General features: G+C 44.7%; 1 protein-coding gene across 5 annotated transcripts; it reads left to right on the top strand.

Annotated features, from left to right (window-relative positions):
• The first annotated feature begins 2897 nt into the window (after positions 1–2897).
• OSR2 (odd-skipped related transciption factor 2) lies at positions 2898–12612 on the top strand. Of its 5 annotated transcripts, none has more exons than XM_039853577.1 (4): positions 2898–5086; positions 9132–9899; positions 10952–11051; positions 11796–12612. In XM_039853577.1, the coding sequence occupies exons 2-4, from the start codon at positions 9244–9246 to the stop codon at positions 11976–11978; spliced, it is 939 nt and encodes a 312-aa protein (XP_039709511.1). In that variant the 5' UTR covers positions 2898–5086; positions 9132–9243; the 3' UTR covers positions 11979–12612. The 5 variants fall into 5 exon arrangements, with proteins under 5 accessions (XP_039709511.1, XP_039709516.1, XP_039709514.1 ...); XM_039853582.1 differs by having other exon boundaries at positions 2906–5086; positions 11878–12612; XM_039853580.1 differs by lacking the exon at positions 2898–5086 and adding an exon at positions 5115–7881.
• Positions 12613–21881: the final 9269 nt, after the last annotated feature.

Raw genomic sequence — 21881 nt, 5'->3', positions numbered from 1 at the left:
TTAAGCATTGTCAAGTTTTTTGTTTGTTTGTTGTTGTTGTCGTTGTTTTTAGTGAAAGCCTAATAAAAATGAGTTGGCAGACTCTGCCCTAGTCTTCTCTGAGGATGAGTCTTTCGAAGGGCGAGGGCTGGGACAGTCCCACGTTGGGCAGGTGAACTGCCCCAGAGAGCCATTCACTGGGCTCTCCCTCCTGGGAGGCACCTAGGTCTTGTGGTCCGCTGCCTGCCTTTTGTAAACCCGATCTTCCTTGTCAGTGACACCAGCGGGCTTCGTTAGAAAAGCACCTGGAATTCGAAGCTGTCCTATGTCACAAAAGCATCGGAGTTGACCTGGCTCTCTCTGGCGAGGCAAACTGGAGACCCGTTCCACGAGCTGCACTGAAGGCGAAAACGCGGCGCGTGGGCGTGCATCCTGGGAGCCCGCGTCCACACCCTCAGGAGCCGCGCTCCCTGGAGCCGCGAGGTCCCGCCCGCGCCAAGCACGTGCCGGACCCAACCCGGGCTGCTGCGGGCTCAGAACCCGGGCTGCTGCGGGCTCAGGCCCGGGAGACCTCGCGGGAGGCTGACGGGTCGCCGGCGGCCTCGAGCTGGCTCTGAGCTTTGTTACTGCGGCGGCTGAAGACCTCACCCGGGAAAGCCAAACTCCAACAGGGCCCGCGCTCACTAGAGGGTCGCCCCCAGGCTTGCCCACCCCGGTTATGGCCACGTAGCTAAACCCCTGTCCCGATCTTCGGCCTCCTCGGGCCAGGCCCAAGTCAGGAGGTGGCTGGGCCCAGGGACAGCTGGAGGCGGCGGGTGGTCCTCAGGCCCGCCAGCCGCGGGCTGGCTCCCAAGCGATCCGCGCGCCTCGAGCCCCTTCTCTTCCCCGCTCTCAGGTCTAAGGAGAGCGCCGCTCGCCAAGGAATCCTTTCCCGACAGGGCTTCAAATGCTGAGGTAGGGCGAGGGGTAAGGCGTGGAGAGTGGGGCAGGTTATCCGAATGCAGTTCCTTGAAAAACCTCTCTGCCCTGCCCGCGGGGACAATGTCCGAAGCTGATATCTGAGCACATCGGCACCGGACCGCCGAGAATTCCCTGCGCTGGGGTCAGAACTAGTGTCTTTCCCTGCCTTTCAGAAGTCAAAGCCGCTGCGAGCGGCGTTGTAAGTCCAATAATGCGTCTGCCAGGAGAGGAGTCACTAGGGGGGCCACTGCATGGAACGCTCACCAAGGCCCAAATGGTGGGGTTAGAGTGGCTTACTGGCCCTGATGACAGGCCCAGGCCCTCTCCCCAGCATCCCTGAGGCGCACACGACTTCTCCTCCGCTGCAAACGGGCTCAGGTGGAGGTGAAAGGTTCCAGCCACCAGAGTGGACGCCGGCGGCCTGCGCTCACACCCGCCTGCCGCGTGAGTGACGGCCCGCGGCGCCCGCGTCACGTAGTGCTTGGCCCGTGCCTCCAGGGGGCGCTGCGGCTCTTCTCGCTGGCCGCTGAGATCCCGCCCCGGCTACGTTTTCCCATCCCATCCGTGTGTAGAGCGCCGACTCGAACATACTTTTTAAAAGATAAAATTCTTAGTTTTTTGGCCCCTACCTCCGCCCCCTCAGTTATGAGCCCAGAGCCCGCGATCCTCCTCACTACTCTGGGGCTGGAGTGCACGCTCCCAGAGAATAGCTGGGCTTCCACCTCCTCCGCGCTCCGGCGAAAAGCGGCAAACAGTGCGGGAAGTTCAAATGCAAAAGGTCTCGGCCCTGCAGAGGCAGGCGAAGGCCGGGGAGAAGGGAGGCGAGTCCTCGGAGGTAATGGCAGCTGGGATCCGTGGGAAAAGATGGGGTTTTCATAATTTATGTCTTAAAGGGTAGACGTTTTTAGGTTGTCCGCAGCGCATAGTCAGAGCGGGAAGGCTCGGAGTCAGCTCCAGGGATGTCTGCCTGACACCTGCTCGCTGTTTAACTGGCAGAGCCTTCTGGGTGGGCCGTGGGGGTGGAAGACTTGCTCTGCCAGCCCCCTCCTCCTCCAGCTCCGCTGCGTTTCCTTTCACCCGCCTTCATTCCGTCCTCAAGGGGAGTAAACTTTCGGTAGTTCGGGTTTGGGCAGCAACTGCTCGCGCTCTCCTAGTCAGTCTGTTAGCCATTTCCCTGGTGCGTCCTTGGTGTCGAAAGCTCAGAACCCCGAGGACAGCCGATGACTAAGTTGGCGGAAATGTCAGAGTGAACCGGCCGCGCAGCTCTGGGAGGGTGAATGAGGCATGAGAAGGCTGCGCAGAGACGCAGGCCCCGGGCTTAGGGTCTTCTCTCCCCGCACACCCAAACCCCACAACTCGCCGGGGCCCTATGGCTTATTCTCCGTGCCGGGCGTTGTAGCCCAGGGAGTCCAGCGGCCGAGGATGCTCCTGGCTAAGCCCCCACAATGCATGCGCTCTAGACGCCGGCGTGGGCAAGGGTCTTGCCGAGGCTGACCGTGGAGGAACTCCAGGGCCCGCCACGGGTGGTCGCGGAGGTGGCCTGAGGGAGTCCTTCCTGCAGTGCGGCGTGGTGCTCAGCCTCCCGCTCACCCTCTGCGTGGGGCGCGCACCTGCCCATTGCGGTGGCCGGGCCTGGAGGCTGCCAAGGCGCTGCCTGGCCACGCGGCTTCCCCCGAAGCCCGGAGCTTGCCTACTCCTCCCTACCTTTCAAGCAACCGCAGCGCTCTGGGCTGGCGTGGCCCAGACTTCACTGTGGAACTTCGGAGACTTGGGTGGGCGAGGTAAACATGGAAAAACCTGGGCTCAGGAGGTTTGCAGAAAGAGGGGGCCGCTCGTGGGTGGCTGGAAATTCCGTCTACCTCTGGAAAAGCAGGCGGTCCCGCCCACCACACACACACACACACACACACACACACACACACAATAACACACAACTGTGGGAAGGTGTGAAGCCCGCCTCTAGGGAATTGCCTCCACTTTGGTGAAAAGGAAATACAATAGGAATACTCTTCAGATCACCACCCCTGGAGTGTGTGTCCTGGGGGTCTGAAAGAAGAGAAAGTTCCCTTCAAATCTTCCAAATTGAGAAAAGCTGCGGAAAGAATGAGGCGGTTAGAGAGAGGGGACCGCAGGCATCCCGGTAGCTGGGGCTCAGGACTGAGTATTAAAATAAAAGCACCCCTGTAGAAACCACAAGGGAAAACGTTTAAAAAAAAGAAAACACCTGAACTCTTAGGTATTGTACTACTTCCACGCTATTTGTCAAATCTACTTTGAAGCAGTTAAATGCTGAAGGATATTGAACACTCGGGTCTGCATTCCAAGTTCACTTTTTAATCTTTGCAACTTTGAAATTGGAAGAAAAGGGGAAAAAATTAAAAAGATCAGCTATCCCTGAATTATATTTTAACAAAAGAACGAAAAAATTTATCGGCCTCGGCATAAATAGAATTAGAAGAAATTTCATCTTAAAATACTGTCTCATAGCTTCTGCCTGGCTGCCCAATCACTGGTTCACCTTTTGGCAGTTTTTCGTCTTCTCTTTATATTTGCCCATTTTCCCCCAACGATTGAGATTATTTTAATTGTCTTTTGAGGCAGCACATCCCAAACCATCTTTTGGTGGAATACTTTTAAATCGTACAGCCTGCTGGCTGGAAGATCTGTCCGCCCAAAACGCGGACTTGCCCGGGGCTATGACAAATTCCCTCTGGCGACTCGTCTGCTACGAAGGGCATTTTGCTCAGTGTTGCTCAGGCAGATCTTGTCTGGAAAGAGTATGCTTAAAATGAGTGTGTGTCATTTTCTTTCTGTCACTGGGTCACCCTACTTCCAGAGTACTTGTGCGTTCTACACTTATCCTCACACAGGACCAAAACCTTTAGAAAAACACTTCAAATTTGATTAAGTATCCTGGCGACTGAACAAAGAACTCTATTTTGCGGGTGTGGGGACTGGGAATGAAGATGTACTTGTTTTGAGAAGCTAAAATAGTATTTTCCTAATTTTTTAAAATGATCGTTCTTCATTCTGGATGGATTCTTTATTAATTTGCCAATAGGTTGCAGAAGCCCACCTCTTTAACCAAGTTGGTTAACTGCGTATGAAATGTACAATGGCTGATTAAAGCTTAAATATAGGAAGAAATTTCTCCTGGAACATTCCACGTATGTCTTTGCAGTAATTACGAAATTAGTCAATGGTCACCTCTATAAACAAACTTCGTTTTGAAAACAGACGAAAGCAGACTACATATATAGTCGTAATTCATCAAAAATATGTACAAAACTGTATTTTAAATTGGAGGGAGGGTGATATATGCTGGAGAATACAATCTGGAACTAATTGATTTTACCCTACGAAGAAGATGGTTATGTTAAAAGTGTTAAGATATGGGAATTAATCAATCGAGCAGCACCAAGTAAAACCACAAAATGCCCTTGGGGTTTTTCTGTGGGGTCTTCGGGAGGCAGAAAACCAGTTGTTGTTTCTAACACTGTAAGAAAAAGTGGCACCAAGAAGGAAGATGGTGAGCGTTGTGTTTGTGTGTGAATTTTGAACTGAGTCACCTTCGGCTCTGTCTCTGTAGCTGGGAAACCTCGAGCAAACCTGTGCCTTTAAGACTCAGTTGCTATCCAAACACAAGTAAACAGAGTGGACCATTAGCGGGCGCCGGGCGCGGAGGCGGAGCCAGGGCGCAGTGGGCCCAGCACGGCTGCCCGCCCGAAGGGGAGGCGGGGCCGCTACTAAAGCCTTGGACTCCCGGCCGCGAGCAGCCTGGGGAGGGACGCGGGCGGGGACAGAGCTCGGCGCGCTCGCTGCTGGAGGGTGATGGCCCTGCAAGACTGCAGAGTGCGACCTTCCGCGGAGTCGGCGAGAGGCTTGCGGAGGTGCGGAGTTCCGGGCGAGCACTGAGCGCCGGCTCCAAGCACCCCGGGTCTTTACGCATTCCACATTCACAGACTCCGACCAAGGCGAGGATCCGCTCTCGCGGCTTGTGGTGTTCTAGATCATGTCTGCGGCTCCTGAAACTCCGCGCGAAAGAAGAAGTTTGCCGGGCGTGGACCCAATGACCTTTTCAAGTTGTGCGCCTCACTGCCTGGACCGGGTCTGAACGGCGCTGCCCAGGCGGACCTTTCTGCGGGAGGTGAGTGTCCGCTCTGGGAAGGGACTTAAGCCTCCTTGAGAAAGGAAGGGTGAAGGGGATGCAGGGGGCGCTCAATCCGGCGTGCCACAAGTTCAGAAATTGTGAAAAGAAATCATATAGGTACAATCCTGGGGCATTGTTTTTCTCACTTTATCGGATCCCAGGCACACCACTCCCAGCTAACACCCAACGACAACCAATGTTATATACTGTTTTTAGTTTTGATTTGTGACATTTAATGAAAGTATGCAGCAAGGCTTCTTATAAAAGCTGATCGACGTACGCTGAAATAAAACCCCGTTACCGCAGGATGTTTCTGACTCTGTCATAGGATTCCTGGTCCACCGGTCCGTGCATCCCCGGCGGTGCAGCGCGGACGCGCCAGGACACACAGTGCCTGTCTAGCCAAAGCGTTTCAAGAAGGAAGTAATAGTGCAGTCCTAGGTTATTCTCCAATCTTGTGCTGGCCTTTTGATTTTTCTCCCATTCTCCAGTCCTGGAGGAGGGGGCAGAAGGCAAATTCCCCCGGGACTTAAACGCTTGGATTATCGAGAAATAGCAACAGAGGAAGGAGTTGCGGTGGTAGAAAAGAGGGAGAAAAAGGTGTTTGTGGACAGAGCGCTAGATCTGTCTCCCTACCTGTTAGCAGAGAACAAAAGAGGGCTGGCGTTTCCCAGAGCGAAACGCCGCGGACAGCTACTTTCTCTGCTAAACAAACTGCAGTCCTGAGCAGAACAAGAAAATTACTCAAGTAGGGGAAGCGAGGGAACAGAGAGAAACAACCTAGATTATGCGGAAGGCATCTTAATTTAATTAACTCCTTGAGAAGGCAGAGGCGCTGCACAGGGGCAGGAACTTCGCGGTGTTGTTCTCTGTTCACCCGATCTAGTCGGGCCATTTTTATTTATTTATTTTTAACTGATCTCCTTAAATCCACTTGGACTATAGCTCTCTGATTTATGTAAAATTCCACTGTGGCTTGAGCTGAAATTCAGCGAGCATATTTATCTATCAGTTATTTCTCTCAGACAACAACACACAGGTTTTAGTAGATGACCCTTGACTACTGTATATTAGTTTTAGATAATTCAGTGTAATAACACTGTTACCAAAAAGCAAGACTCCTGATCAAATTACTGCATACTTTTCTTTTCTCCAACGTTTTGAAAGCTTCATTGAACTTAGTATGTACACATCTCACTTGTTGACAGCCAGTGAACCAAATTTTACAAAACTTAGTACATGCCTGGAAATTCCTGTGAAGAAGGCTGATGAAAGCTAGCCTCAGCTCCACTGAAATACTTATGTCTTTTCATTGGTTTAAGTTTCTTTCCTTGCAAAATTAAAAATAACCAATGGTCTGAGAAATGGTATGATAGAGAAATGACAGCAAACGATGATAGCTGTTATTGCCTGAAACAGTGTGCGAGAACTACATGCTCAACTCCAGATAAAACGAAAGTACTTTAGATCTCTGCATTGACTTAAAATACCTTTTGACATATATTTCCAGCAACTCAGGGGGAGAGTAGAAATTTAAATTCTCTATTTGTGGCAAAAGTGTTTGGTGGATATTTAGGGTTGTTCTGTTTGTAAAAGGGTTTCAGAAGTCACCAGTGGTCTGCTCTTCTGTGAAGAAATGATTTGTCCTGCAAATTAAAATGAACATACTATGAAACAGCACTTTTGTGCCACCATGAAGCTGAATTAACATTAACAGAGCCAATTTTTATGTTATAAACCATTGGGCGAAAAGGGAAAGAAGATGGCACTGAACTTTATGCTGGAAGAATTAACGTTTAACCTTTATGGCAGAGTTCACTTCATGCATTTGGAATTGAAACCACAAGTCCTGGTAGTCTTTCTGAGACAACACCCCCCCAACAACCACACACACACCATACACACATATACTCATGTAGAACATAGTAGGAGTTGTACTTGCCTCCTGTATTTATTTCTGAGAAATCTAGTCTGGGAATACACCCAAATAATAATTTTAGTTTCTCCTCTATAGCAGAGTCTACTTTTTAACACTAGGGGGAAAATAGTATTTTGAATCTGGAAAATCCTCATTATGTAAAAAGAAGGAAATAAAGATATAATTTATGATTTTTAATGGGAGAGGAAATAATGAGGTAGATTACCAGAGATGTTAGTAGAATCCTTTTTTTTCACTATCTCTCTAGGACAGGGTTTGAGGGATTCCCATTGAACAAAAACGAATCCTGATTTGTGGTGGGAAAGTTTATTCCGAGTGGGGGTTTACAGTTTCGGTTGAATAGTCTGACTGAGACCCTCTGACTGTTACACACCTCTCATTAACTCCGGGCCTGAGCTTCCAGACCGCATTACACCAGGCAGAAACGGTTCATTAATAAATCCCTGTCTCTGAGCCTTTCCAAACAGAGAAGGAGGGAGGGAAGGTGTGGGCCTCAGGGAGGCAGCCAGATTTTTGCCTTGCCAGAGCGCTGTGTCATCAGTGGAGCCCCCTAAGTCTGCCCTCAGAGCCACTGGCAACACAATACACTAGATAAGAAAATTCAGGCGCAGAAAGGGGTGGGTGGGGAGAAAGGCGGAACAAACTCCCCCATCTTTCTGCGGAGTTGCAAAGCCAGGCACAAAAGATGATGTCTCAGGCGGCCTGTCTGCTCCTCATCAGGGAAAGCGCTCTGCTATTAGTCCCGCACCTGGGGAGCCGCCCTCAGAGGCAAGGCCCAGGCCCGCGGAGCGGCAGAACCCTCTGCTATAAAGGGGCTGACAAGTGGGAGAAGGCAGGCCAACCCTGAATGCAGGTGAGGTGTCCCTGGGAACCTGGGTCTGAAAGTAGACCTGGGTGTTTCCATTGGGGGCGCAGGGGAAAGAGAAGCGCGTGCACTCCGCTTAGGCCGCGGCCTCCGCCCCCGGCCGGGCTTCCCAGTAGCAGGAGCGCCGCGGCGCACACCTCTCGGCGAATAAACAAGCTTCCTCTAGGCCGGCAGGGCCGCCCTGTGCCCTGCCCGCTGTGGTTCCTCTGCTGCTCCTTCCCTTTCCTTCCCATGGGAGCCCTCTTTCCTTGCTTCTCCTGGGGCCTCGCGGGTGTGGGAGCAGCTCCCGGTGCCAGGTCAGGAAGCTGTTTGGGCCTCGGGAGAGCTAGGCACTCAATATGCGATAAGGGGTTCCGGCCTCAGTGCCGTTCTCCGCCCACCCCCAACTATTCCCCGGGAGCCAAACCATCTGGAAGGGATCTTAGTGGGGGGTGGAAGGGGACGGCCCCTGGGAAAGAGGAGGGGGCGATTCCAGGTCGAACCCGGCCCCCGAGGTGTCACTTTTCTTTCCCGCGGGCCGTCACCGCTGATAAATGGGACTGAGGCAGAGGAAGGAAAAAGAAAACCTCCGAGGTCAGCGCGGGGCGAGGCGGGCCCCTTTGAGGGCCCGAGGGCCCAGGAGCTCGAAGTGTGCCCCGGCTGCGCTCCAGTACCCTGGCCGCCGGGGTAAGCGCGGGAAAGGCCGCCGCGGGGCAGAGCAGCGGGCGCAGGGCGCAGCGCGAAGAGCAGCCGCACGGGGGCTGAGCTGGGGCCTCGGACCGCAGCAAGGACCCACAACCCGTCATTCCCCGGGGAGCTCGGAGGCGCCCTGGCGACAGAGGCTCGGCCTGGGCCTGGGGGTACTGGCGTTGCGGGCCGTCGCTGTTGACGGAGTTCTGCCCGACAGTGTGGAGCAGGTGGGTCGGACTAGGTGCTGCTTTTGCTGGAGCGCCCCTGCCCACCTCTCTTTCTCAGGCCCAGGTCTTCCGCTCGGTGCGTGCTGGAATCTGACCTTCCTGTGGGCGCCCAGCTCGCCAGGGTATCTTTTCCTGCCTCTCGCCTGACAGCCTGGCCCTGGGGCTGAGCTAGGTGTGGACTCGCTGGGCTGCCGCTGCGTTTCCCTCTCCACTCATTTGGGGGCCTGGAGTAGAGTGGGGAGAAGGACTTAGAAGGAAGGTGTGGTAACCCGCGCCAGCGCCAAAAGTCAGACTGATCTGGCTTGGATAATAGTCACAACTCTCTCCCTCTGTCATTTTTAGGGTTTCTCTGCGTGCTGCTGTCTCTCTGGGTTTTCGCCGGAGCCCCATACCCACTCGCCTCTGAGATCTGGAAGAAAGGGGCGGCTCTCTCCGCCCCACAGCACACCGGAGAATGGGGAGCAAGGCCCTACCGGCGCCCATCCCGCTCCACCCGTCGCTGCAGCTCACCAATTACTCCTTCCTGCAGGCGGTGAACACCTTCCCCGCCGCAGTGGACCACCTGCAGGGCCTGTACGGTCTCAGCGCCGTGCAGACCATGCACATGAACCACTGGACGCTGGGGTACCCCAACGTGCACGAGATCACCCGCTCCACCATCACCGAGATGGCGGCGGCGCAGGGCCTCGTGGACGCGCGCTTCCCCTTTCCGGCTCTGCCCTTTACAACCCACCTCTTCCACCCCAAGCAGGGAGCCATTGCCCACGTTCTCCCAGCCCTGCACAAGGACCGGCCCCGTTTTGACTTTGCCAACTTGGCTGTGGCCGCCACACAAGAGGACCCCCCTAAAATGGGAGAGCTGACCAAGCTGAGCCCAGGGCTGGGTAGCCCCATCTCGGGCCTCAGTAAATTGACTCCGGACAGAAAGCCCTCCCGAGGGAGGCTGCCTTCAAAAACAAAAAAAGAGTTTATCTGCAAATTTTGCGGCAGACACTTTACCAAATCCTACAACTTGCTCATACACGAGAGGACCCACACGGATGAGAGGCCGTACACGTGTGACATCTGCCACAAGGCCTTCCGGAGGCAAGATCATCTGCGGGATCACAGGTGAGGTGGGGAAGGAGGTTGGCCGGGGAAGGGAAGGCGAGTTTGTCCAGAATACCCAAGCCTCATCGACATTCTAAGTGTCACTAAAATACCCTCGAAACTAGACTACATCCCCAAAGGCCCGCCCTCGCCAGCCACAGCTCTCCCCAACATTTACCTTTTCCCTTCACCGGGCTCTGGCTGCGTTCTCGTTTGGCATTCGGAAGGAGCTTCCCTCATCCTTCGGCAGTTAAATTTGGTGGGTTGGTCTTGGTGCTGGGTTTGGTTTCCTCCCGGTCACCCACGGGGTAAGGCAGGTAAAGCCAAGGGACCCCGAAGACTTTCCCACGGTGGCTGCCGTCAGACCACTTCGGGAAATCTACTCGGGCTGCCTCCACTGGGTTGCTTCCCTTCTCTACCTCCCGCCACCTCCCAGCCTCGGTTGCACTACAGAGCCTCACACAGCAATCTTCCTTTTAAATTTGTTTAAACTTGATCACTGGATTTAGACACAGCTCCCCATCTACCCCCACCTTCAACTCGGTATTAATAAATGTCAGTTGAAGAAACACTATAACGTAAGTGTTTTCATCCGGTAAAAACTTCCCAGGAGTGGGAGTGGGGCATCTCTCTCCAGACTCTACTCGCTGTGCCCCAAGGTGGGACTTCCCTGTACGCATCCTCTGCGGCTGTTAAGGGATTCGCTGAAATCAGTCCCCCTTCACTCGGCCGTGCCTTACATTCGGATTTGGCCAGTTTAAATCCCATGGAAATGGTGGAGGCCAGGAAGGACTCATTCGGCAAGATTTCGAGCTCCAAAATATGCCAGAGAGGGCGATCAAGTGTAGATAAAGCCGGCGTCCAGTGAATGTTTTGAGGAATCTGTTAGTCGAGGTTAACCATAAACAGAATTACAAGGCGGGTGGAGAGTGGGGGGGATACAATCTGAAAACATAAATAATAGGAATCCTGTTTCTTTTGCCCTTTCACGACTTCGATTTCAGTAATTGTCTAAAGAAACTTGTCGCCGTGGTGGTAAAGCCATTTAAATGAAAACTTATATTGATTTTCAGGTATATTCATTCCAAAGAAAAACCCTTCAAATGTCAGGAGTGTGGGAAAGGATTTTGTCAATCTAGAACTCTAGCGGTTCACAAAACTTTACACATGCAGGTAAGTTTTTCTTGTTTAAAAACAGTAACTAGTTCTGTTTTATGGTGTTTGCTCTACAAAGGGTGTTCAATGGCAGTTTTTCTCTTAAGAGACTATTCAGATTAATTTTCTAGGTGTGGAAAGCCGCACTCAATTTTTTTCATACATAAAATTAATCTCATTTAACATAAAACATTTTTATATTTTTCTTAAAGAGCAAGCCACTCTATTCTAAATCCTAATTTTAGAATTTTTTTTTTTTCATCTGCCCTGCATTTAAAGCTTTCGTGTTTGGGAGGAAATAAAGGTAATTTTGATAATGGAGGCATGGTGAAATCCCATATGCTCTCTCTCCCAGGGGCCTCATAATTTGTAGTTTTCAGAACATTGAGGAATAGTTTAATTTTCCAGCAAAGAGGAGCCTTATTGCCCGGGAGAATGTCGTTCCTTAAGAGAGGATTAGACTTTTTCCTTCCCCCCTCTTCCTGCCTATGACATGGTGATGAAATGTAAAGAGCTGGAAATCACAAAGCCCACCGCAGTGGCCACTGGCAGTTATCAGTGTAATCGGGCCTCTGTGTGTGCCTGAGCGTGTGTTTTCGTGATTGGAGGATTAGGAGCACAGATTTGTTCCTGCAAGTCCCCTCTTTTGTTGTCGTGCGCATGTTACGTTAACGCTTGTGATACCGATAAGACAGAAACTATTGAGAAGGGTGCGGTGGTGGTGTGAAGGATTAATCCTTTGCTTGCTTCACATCTGAACAGGAATCTCCACACAAATGTCCCACATGTGGAAGAACCTTTAATCAGAGAAGTAATCTGAAAACTCACCTTCTCACCCATACAGACATCAAGCCCTACAGCTGCGAGCAGTGCGGCAAAGTGTTCAGGCGAAACTGTGATCTGCGGCGGCACAGCCTGACTCACACCCCGCGGCAGGACTTCTAGAGAAGCCCAGGATCTGTCCCGTGCCGCCGCTGCTCCCCTCCCCAGACACCTCTCCACGCCTCCCACCCCGGGGTCCCACCCCCAACCCTTCACTGACCCCAGCTCTTCCCTTGCTGCAGCGCACCTGCAGCTCCAGGGAGTTTACTTCTGAGGACTGAGGACTGTAGTGGGCCACACACGTACATCCCTTCACAAAGAGCATATGCTAGTTTCCTGTAGATATTCACAGCTCATTTTAGAGCTCTGTACATAATGTCGTGGGTCTTTGTTTTATTGTTTTGTTTTTGTTTGTTTTTGTATCTTGTTGGATGCACCTAAGTATGGAAAATGGAAGCCAAATTTATCTTTAAAGACTGTATTTTCAAAATAAAAGTTTTTCTTGTCTGTTTCAACACTCCTGCAAAAGAGTCTTCCTATTTAAGTTCTGTTTTCCCTCTGGATTCTGGAAAAGTGGGCTACCTCTAAAATAATCAATATTGAAAGGTATTCTTTATCCCTGGGTTTTAAAATAAGACTCACAATTCTCTTACTGAAACTTCAGCTCTTCCTTTTTTGTACTGTGGCATTTTGGAATTGGATAACTGTGCTGTCTTTTGTTTTTTGAAGATATTAAAATTGATACCCAGAGGTTTTATCCCCTCTTGTTTATTCTGATTCCTATGTATTATTCATTCAGATAAAAGCAATATAATAATCATTATTAAAACCTTCAACTCCAGTTGCTGACCTACTTGAAAGCACAGGGTGGGAAGAATCATAGGGAAAAAGAAGAGAAAGGAGCTTCTCACCATTTCATTTTTTAAAAGGCCTTGACCTATTGTCAGAGTTTATAATGGGCAACTTCTCTTGCCATTAGACTTTGAACACTATGATTTAGCACTATAGACAGAGCGTTTCCCCCGCCTTCAGGGGAGAGGTCTAAGATCCTCCTACAGAAGAGTGCAGGCAAGTACAGCCTTCAGAGGTTGGAGGACAAGAAGAGGAGAAAGGAGAAACTACTTAGCTATGTTTGCACTAAATATTTCTTTCCAAGGGTGGAGATCCTTTCTTCTAGAAGGTTTGGATTTCTCTGCAAAGCAAACTGAGTTAGGTCACTAACAAGGTTTCTATCACTGGTTGGCTTTTTGTCCCTGGGAAAATTCCAGAAGTACAAATTACTCCCATGTATAGAGCTCATGGCAAATATGTAATCACCTTATGAGGCATTTCAACCTTTCCCAAATGGTTCCTGGGGAACATGACACTAGTATAATGACAACCTTGTCTAGGATTTTGGGTGGAGGGCTGTGGATGCAGATAAACAGTAGTACTATGCAGAGACTGGAAGGAAAATAACTAAAGTTAGGGAGGGAACATCAGAGGAATCTGTGGCCCAATGGCCCAGTTGTTTCTCACAAACTTTAATACTGAACAACAGGGTAAATTAGGTATGTTCAAATCCTCCAGAAGGATAGGTAGGGATTTGAGGACTAGATTCAAAAGTTCTCACCAGTGCTTTGTTCAATATGAGGAGGTTTCAAAAAGTGTCCCGGACTCTGTTCTCAGGGGAGCTGGCTGGAAGTTACTTCTTCTCATGAGAGATCACTTCTCTTCCACAAAGTGTCTGCTCACCAGCTTAATACACAAATACATCTCTCAACATGGAATGGGCCTAAAGGCTTCACTGGGAAGAGGGGGCAGGGATAGAGTGTGGGGTGCATGTGTGTGTGTGGTATTTAGAGGGATGAAACTGTTGTTTATTTTCTTCTGTTTGCATAGAATTAACTCAGTGACCTCCCTATCCCTACTCTTTTAAGATCCTGCCCACCTTGGCACAGAAGATTTGAATACTTTAGGGCAGGGTTACACATTGACCGTCCCTAGAGCTCCCCTAATCCTGCAGGCTTTTTCCATGCAGTCAGACTCACTGCCACACCCACTCCAACTGACTACAAACTTCAACAGTTCCATTGCACAGGGTTCAGTCAAATTATCAAAGAATGACCCTTGCTCACTTATCAAGCTCCTTGAAGTCTCTGTCACAGGGATATATAGACAGGTATAACCAGAATACTATTCCTCTTCATTTATTTTAGTTGAAAAAATGGGAATCAGAAGCGAACAAGGGAAAACAGAAGTGAAGCAGAAGTTCCCCTTCCCATTTACACACTATTTCAAAAGTTAAGGTTAATTTATTTATAATTTATTTATGTAGTCATTAATTTAACAAATGCTTATTATGTGCTTTTTATTTGCCAAGCCTGTGCTAGACTCTGCTGATTTTCATGATCAGTTTCTACCTTTTATGCCTAGTGGCATACTTCTGCCACTACTACTTAGATTATTTAAAAACCAATAATAGGGCTTGATTTTACAGCTAGCCTCAATTTGCACTCTTAAATCCAGGATCCATCAAGATCCGGAAGGTATCTAGTCTCAGAGTAGACTCTTTCCACAATCTTCACGATCTCAGGTGAACTTTCAAACAGTGGGTTCCTCTCCAAATTCTGAGTCTTGTTTTCTTTTTCTTTAGAATGTCCAAGTATGCCGGAAATGAATCTTATGTGAGACAAACTTATGAGACATCATAGGGAAAACAATATCTTGTATCTTATGAAATCCATTTGCTGTGTGTGTGTGTGTGTGTGTGTGTGTGTGTGTGTGTGTGTGTGTGTGTTTTGGTTTAGAAAAGAGTCATTATTTGAGTTTTAGATTAGCCTGTGTTTTCCTTACAACCTCTACCATAGTCAACTCATGAATCAATACTCCTGGCCAGAGACCAGGAGTGGGAAATATCACGAGTCACAACCACAGTGCTGAAGAATTTCATGAGCAATAGTTAAATATTGAGCTTTGACTTTAATCTCATTTTGTAATTTATGTGTGGGGTTTTAAAAATAATTTCTAAATATGAATTACATTGTACTTAATTGTCAATCTAAATTATGAATGTGTGTTAAGTCCACCTATTATTGCTAATATTAACATCTAGGTCATCGTGGTACCAGTGTTTTATAATCGTAGTAATTAAAATTGCAATTTTGCCTCGTTTACATGAGCAGGCCTTTCTAAAATTTCACTGTAGGACAACTAAATAATAAACAAATCTAAAATCTCAAATTATAAATAGGTCTAACTACAACCAGTGATGAAATCAGAGGGAGTTACCAGGAGTTTTTTCTACTATTCTTTTGTCAGTAAACATTTGGACCTCTTCACCTTAATCAGGTTTGACCAGGTATCCTTGCCCCAGTTTTGATTTTGGAGGGGCAGCCTACTCCTGGAAGGCACTTGGAAGACATTAGTTCTTGAATATTGTCAACATGATAGATGATATGCATTTGGATTAAACACAGTGTAAACACTACAGCAGATTTTAATATGAGAAGAGTACTACCATGGCATAATGGGTTGCCTTTCTTATTACCAAAGTAATTTTAATATCATTATAATAAAGAAATAGAAAAAGTTGATGAAACCATGTAACACATCGCAAACAGGAATGGCTTTATATATGGGGGGATTATTTGCGTTCACCTTTATTCGTGTGTTATATTGAGATTCTATTTCCCAATTGTTTCTTCTGAAATGTAACTTGCTACTGATAATCTCCTCTGCTGACAGCAATGAGCAATAAAAAGAGGGGAGGTTCAGAATGATTCAGCTTTGATGACCTGAGATGTTTCATGTTCATTCCTGTTTCTTTTCTTTATTGCTTATTATTCCCCACCCCCCACGCCCAACGCAAATTACATTATCTAAGCTATGTAACTTTTTTATTGAAACTATTCAAAGCAAAAACTGATAGCAAAAAAAAAAAAACTGTAAGCAACACAAATATATCACAGTAGGAAAAATTTTAAGTAAATTATAATGCTCTATTTGGATGCTGTCTGCCCCAAGAAACAGAAAACCTGACTAAAAGGCACTTTAAACCATAGGGTATTTATTTTCTCAGAAAAAGAAATCTCAAGGTGGGGCCCAGGGATGCATAATTAATTGGAGTGACAAGATCATCTGAAGCCCAGTTCTTCTTACTTTTCTATTCTTCCATCTTCAATGTCTCGACTTGCTCCCTTTATGACCACAAAAACCCCCACCATCAGCTCTAGTGCTTCCTTCTGACACACACTCCATAGTCAGGAAAAGGAGCTATCTCTTTTTTGTGTCACTTTTTAAGAATTAAGAATCTCCTCCATAAATCTAACCGGTAGATTTGCCCTCATATATTATTGGTCAGAATTAGTTCTCTTGCTCCTTACTCAGCCAATCACTGAAGAGTGAAATAAAATTATACCATGATTGACTTAGTCTAAATAAAATGCACCTTCCGTGAATGGAAATGGAGCCAGCCTTCCCTGGAGCCCTCGACTGCCTGAAAACACCTGAGTTCTGTTGTCAAGGAAGAAAGGAAACTTGATCATTGTGAATATTAAGCAAATGTTAAAAATGAAGTTTCCATTAATAACCTTATGTTAGGAGATGCTTATGTTATAAAAGCAGGATATTTAGTGGCATATACAGTATTGTCTAAACTGTATAAACAAACAAAACCTTGAAAAAACTAAGCACATACAAAGACTAAAAGAAAATAAACCAAAATGTTAATAGAAAGTATTCATGAGTAACAAACTAAGGGTACATTTTTCTCCTCCTTTTCTTATTTTTTAACTTTTCCACAATGAGCATGCATTACTTTTATAAAGGAAAAAAGTAATAAACATTATTTTAAAAATCCAAGATAAAGTCTTAATTTCCTCAATATATTTGTTTTTTCACCTTGCTTTATTGCCTCTGACCAGTCTTTCTCCTTTCATGGATACCCACATATACTTCTTCTAAACTATGTTTTTAATTTAGTTACATCTTCTAGTTTCTTTTTCTTTCTTCCCTGATTTCTGTTCAAATCTCCTTTTCCTATCTTTTCTCTTTTCTAGGTTTCTGTATCCTGATTATTTTCTTCCTTTTAAGAGCTTCAATACATCTAGCTCAGTGTTCCTCCAGGTATGATCATTAGAATTATCCAGAGTATTAATTTCTGGGCCCTGCCTAATCCAGTGGGTGAATTGGAATTTCTGGTGATAAAGACTCAGGACTCAGTATTTTAAACAAACACTTCAGGTAGTTCTTATGTGTATTAGAGACTGAGAACTTCTGCACTAGCCTTTGACACCATCATTCCCTTTATCTTATCCATCAGCCATTTACTATGTGCTTACCGTAATAAACATAAAACAAATCTCAACCCACTTTTCTTTACTTATTTACCAACCGTCCTTGAAGTTGTCAAATTTTCCTCTGCTTTTGTTCTCACTGCTCTTCCCTGGTCTCACCATCTACTTTTTTTTTTTTCCTATTGTTGCTGTTCCTAAATTTCATTTTTCCTTTTTCACATTAATAAACATCTTTGGGTTTGATATTTTATTTATTTGGTTTTCTTTATCTTAATCCATTCACTAAACAGGAGAAGAAAGAGAATGTAATAACTGATTAAGATGAGAAAATCACAGAAAGGTTAAAAACAATTTTCTTTTCAATTTATAAATTGAAATATCATCAAATGATTTGTTTGACTCTACATAAAGAACACTAATTTGCTATGAATAATGCTTTATGTATTGAGGTGTGGGTGTATGTTTGTTTTAAGATCAGAGCTAAATGAAATTGTTTTTCAGATTATATTATTATCACACCAAAATTTCAGAGCAGGAGGTCATTTTGTGTTGGAAAGAGCCATGGACATGAAGTCAGAAGATTTAATTTTTTTTAATTTCTGGAGTTGTTTATAGGCAAAACATTTAACCTCTCTGGGACTCAGTCTTTCATCTGTAAAATGAAAATTTGTACTACATAATAAGGTCTTCTCTAGCTTGTAAGATTTATGGCTCTCATTGAGGTAAGCATAAATGCATTGTTAGATAAGTATTGTTGACTACACGAAGGCTAGAAAATACCAAGAAATCATAACTCTTCACACCCATAAGCAATTTATTAACTCAGTAAAAATAAATGTGGGTTTACAAATTAATCTTTACTTGTATCCTGTTATATCATCTGTTTTCCTAAAACTATTGCAATTTTAGAGGCTCTTTAGAAGAGCTTTGATTGAAAATAATGTTTGAAAACTGAAAATAAAGGTATTTTCATCTGAAAATATCTTTCAGATATTTTCATCTGAAAATTTCAGATGATTAAAACTATCGCGCTTATTGTAAAAAATCGAACAATACAGAGGTGTATAAAATAAAAATCTCTTATTTCTCTTTCCTTCACTAATGACTATCTTGATCCATTTCCCAGAGGTAGCACTATTAACATTTTGGATATACCTTTCTAGACATTTTGCTGTGGATATGCAAATGTAAGTAGATACTTAAAATTGTGCAAACATAAATAGGATCATACTATAATACTATTTTGCAACTTGATTCCATGTCCCCCCACCTAACAATAAAACAACATATGTTGGGTCTAGTTTTCCATATCAATATAAATAGATCTTCCTTTAAGGTAACGGAAAAAAACCTCTAAGGGCATTTAGACTTGAGAATTCACTCTTTTTATTGGAATCAAACACAGAGAAATAAGAAAATCATTCTGTTATTGAAATTATTTAATAAACGCCATCTCCTTAACTTACAGCCTTTAGTCCCCTGTCTTTATGATGGCAACTGAGACAGTGCCTGAGGGTTTCGAAGATTCTTCAAGGTGTTTCATATTATTGTTCACATCAATGCACACTGATACACCTCCCTGGCAAGAACTGAAAGATACAGTTCTTAAATCCCCTGGTGACCCATTATCTACGGATCATTGACAAGATAGAATGTAATAGCTCCTGCCTTTTTACCAAGGTAAACTTCCCAGTGAAACTGTACTGTTCATGCTTTACATCTTTTATTCAAACAAACAAATTAATCTAGGATAAAGAATCTACATTAAGTAGATAATACAAATGCTCTCATATCCTTTATTATATTTTAATATTTATTGAATATGGAAATATTTATTGAAGTATAGTAGCTATTTGATTGCAGAGACTGAGATTGAGAAACTTTCCCCATAACCTACCTTTCCAAATACATCATCTGAAATTCAAGGCTAAATGAATTGTACAAGACCTAGCATTTGGAACATCAAGTTAAACTAATAGCTATTTTGCCAATTTAAGGACAGTATTACAACAGTAGTTCAATTGGTATTACGGGTCAGAATTTAACATTTTTAACTTTCTCATTCTCATTATTTTGCTGTGGTCTAAAAAGTCAGTACTTCTCTATCCTAAAAATTATTTCACTTGTGAACTAGGTCATAGTCATAAGCTCTCAGAGGGACATATTCACAGGTCTCTGCAATATTTGCCATGTGGCACTGTGTTTTGCAACATCACATAGTAACAGTGCTGTGTTGTAAATATCATAATGTAATGACAGGACATAGCCATGCTTTTATGTGGTTCTGATCTAGGTCCATCTGAAAGCTCCTTAATTTATGCTAATCTTCTTGATTTTTATAAGAATTGCCCCATTTCTATCTATTTAGATATAGAAAAGGTTAGAAACAGAAAGATGATGTTCTTGTCAATTCAATTAACACTTCCTTTCCTGCCCAGGTTAAATCATAAAAGAAAAAGAAAAAAGAAAATAACTTGACCAATTATCTCCCTAGAAATATGGGGAAGGGGGTCAGATATTGTGGCCTAAACTAGTGAAGTTGAAGATATATATCCCTTCGACCCAGAGACCTCACTAGAGAAAATCAAGCACATCTGCAGAAAGAGACATGGGCAAGAATATTGTCTGAAATATTGTTTATAGTGGCGAAAAACTCAAAAGGACATAAATATCCATTAACAGGATGATGGATAAATAAATCATGAATATTCACATAACGAAATACCACATGCAGTTAAAATAGATTAGCAGTACATGCATCAGCATGGGTTAATCTCAAGCACATAAGGTATGAAAAAAGGCAAGTTGCAGAATGACAAATGTATATCATTCATGTAAAGTTTGAAGACATAACATATAGTTTATAGAAATACAGTAAAAGTATGAAATGTTCTTAATAAACATCAAATTTTGGATAGTAGTTACCTTTGGGGAGAAAGAGGAAAGAAATTAGAGACTGGTGCACATTGAATGGGGACTTCAACTGTAAAAATATTGATTTATGACATTTTATTTTCTTAAGAAAATCTGAAACAGAGAGATTGTTAACACTTGACAAAACTGAATGATGTGTGTAGAGGTATTGATCATATTAGTCTCCAAACTTTCTATATGCTTGAAATTTTTCATGACAAACTTTTTTTTAAATCAGATTTTAGAGCTGAAGGAGACTTTAGGAGCCATCTAATATTGGATATTTAATGAGCAGCTACTCTGTGATGCTAGAGACATATTGGTATATCAGAGAGACAAGGTCTCTACATTCTACTTAGAGCTTACATTCTACTGGAAAGAAGCAAAATAAAATAAACATGTATTTATACAAAAACAGACATTAATAAGGACCACACAGAGAATGTTGTTTCACTTAAGGATAAGGAAATTGAGGCACAGAAAAGTTTAGTGTTTTTTTCAAAGTGCTAACCACTTCTAGAAACTTGCCTTCCCACTCTGTCTTCCCACAAGTCTACTTTCTCCTGGTCAGTCCTCGGCTTAATGTTATTCTAATTGTTGATGATGTTAGGCACAAACACATTAACTGTGTCTCAGTTGTTTTGTAGTCATCTCTAATTGAAGATAAAATGTACAAATTTATCAAGCACTGAAACCTAACTAAATAAGCTTTAAAATCTTTGGAATATTTTGAACATGACATTAAATTTCACAACTGTCTTGGTAGGTAGGCAGCATTATCTTCATTTCATGAGTAAAGAAAGAGCTGAATGGGAGAGGGGAGTAAGTAGTAGGGTGAGGTAAGTTGCCTAAGGCTCTGTAGGAAATGAGTGACAGGTTCTGGATCAGAATTCAGAACTCTGACTAATCTAGTGCAAAATCTTGAGTACCTTTCCTTCTAATCTTTCCTTTCAGGTTAATATGCCTCACTTTCACACATTCCTGTAAAGACAACACTACTTTTTGAAAATTGTAAGAAAAGGGCCCATAATACTAATATCTTGTCAGACAAATTGAGTGTTTTTTCATATTCGAAGTTGCAAATTCACTGGTAAAAAATGTTTAATATAAGCTTTTGTGTCCATCTAAGTGTGCAAACCTTTCTCTCCAGATGTTCTCAAAGAACGTTCAAGGAAATAATTTCCCAGACTGCAAAACCACTCTAGTCAGAGCTTTGAAGACAGATTTCAGGTGAGCTTTCATTCACCGTTCGCAAGTAAATGGAGCAGAAGAACAGAATAATTATGGTGACCTAATCTACCTGGATGGTGTTATGATATTCATTCTACTTATAAAATTCTAGCATTTGTAAAGTTTCTATTCAAGTAATTGTCTTCATTTATATTAAAATAATTGTTTTAATATCATGGTAGCCAAATACAATTGTTTTAGCACCATCCTGTATTCATTTTTTAAAAATTGTCACTTGTAACAAAGAGGCCCTTATTCTGAGCAGAATTTAAATATTCCACATTAGAAGGCAGTATGCTCTAACTACAGCCACCCAGGAGTCTCTCAGCGGACTTTGCCCCTATGAACTATATACCTCCCCACAAAGCTGATTGTAGGTTTATGTTGTAAGTGCTCGATATTGACTGGTACAAGAACACTCCAGAATTACTTATTAGCTTCATTTTCCAATGAATTCTTTCTTCCCTTGGCTGATGTGTAAGGCTAGGCTTCTAAGGACTTCTTCAGTGTCCTTATTAAGACCATCTGTAAAGAGCATCAGAATGAAGTGTTGAATTTCACCCATTTGGATTTCATTAAAATGTCTATAGTTGTCAAGCATTTAGAA

Source organism: Pteropus medius, unplaced genomic scaffold (assembly GCF_902729225.1).
Source record: "Pteropus medius unplaced genomic scaffold, Ma_sr-lr_union100, whole genome shotgun sequence".
Classification (NCBI taxonomy): Eukaryota; Metazoa; Chordata; class Mammalia; order Chiroptera; family Pteropodidae; genus Pteropus; species Pteropus medius.
The sequence above is the reverse complement of the archived record's forward strand: the minus strand, read 5'-3'. Positions and strand labels throughout refer to the sequence as shown.

What these genes read in the sequence shown, in the direction of transcription:
- OSR2 (XM_039853577.1), top strand. Translation starts at nt 9,244, where the DNA reads ATGGGGAGCAAGGCCCTACCGGCGCCCATCCCGCTCCACCCGTCGCTG. An exon ending in GATCATCTGCGGGATCACAG is followed by an intron (nt 9,900 to 10,951) that starts GTGAGGTGGGGA and finishes ATTGATTTTCAG; the next exon opens with GTATATTCATTCCAAAGAAA. An exon ending in ACAAAACTTTACACATGCAG is followed by an intron (nt 11,052 to 11,795) that starts GTAAGTTTTTCT and finishes ACATCTGAACAG; the next exon opens with GAATCTCCACACAAATGTCC.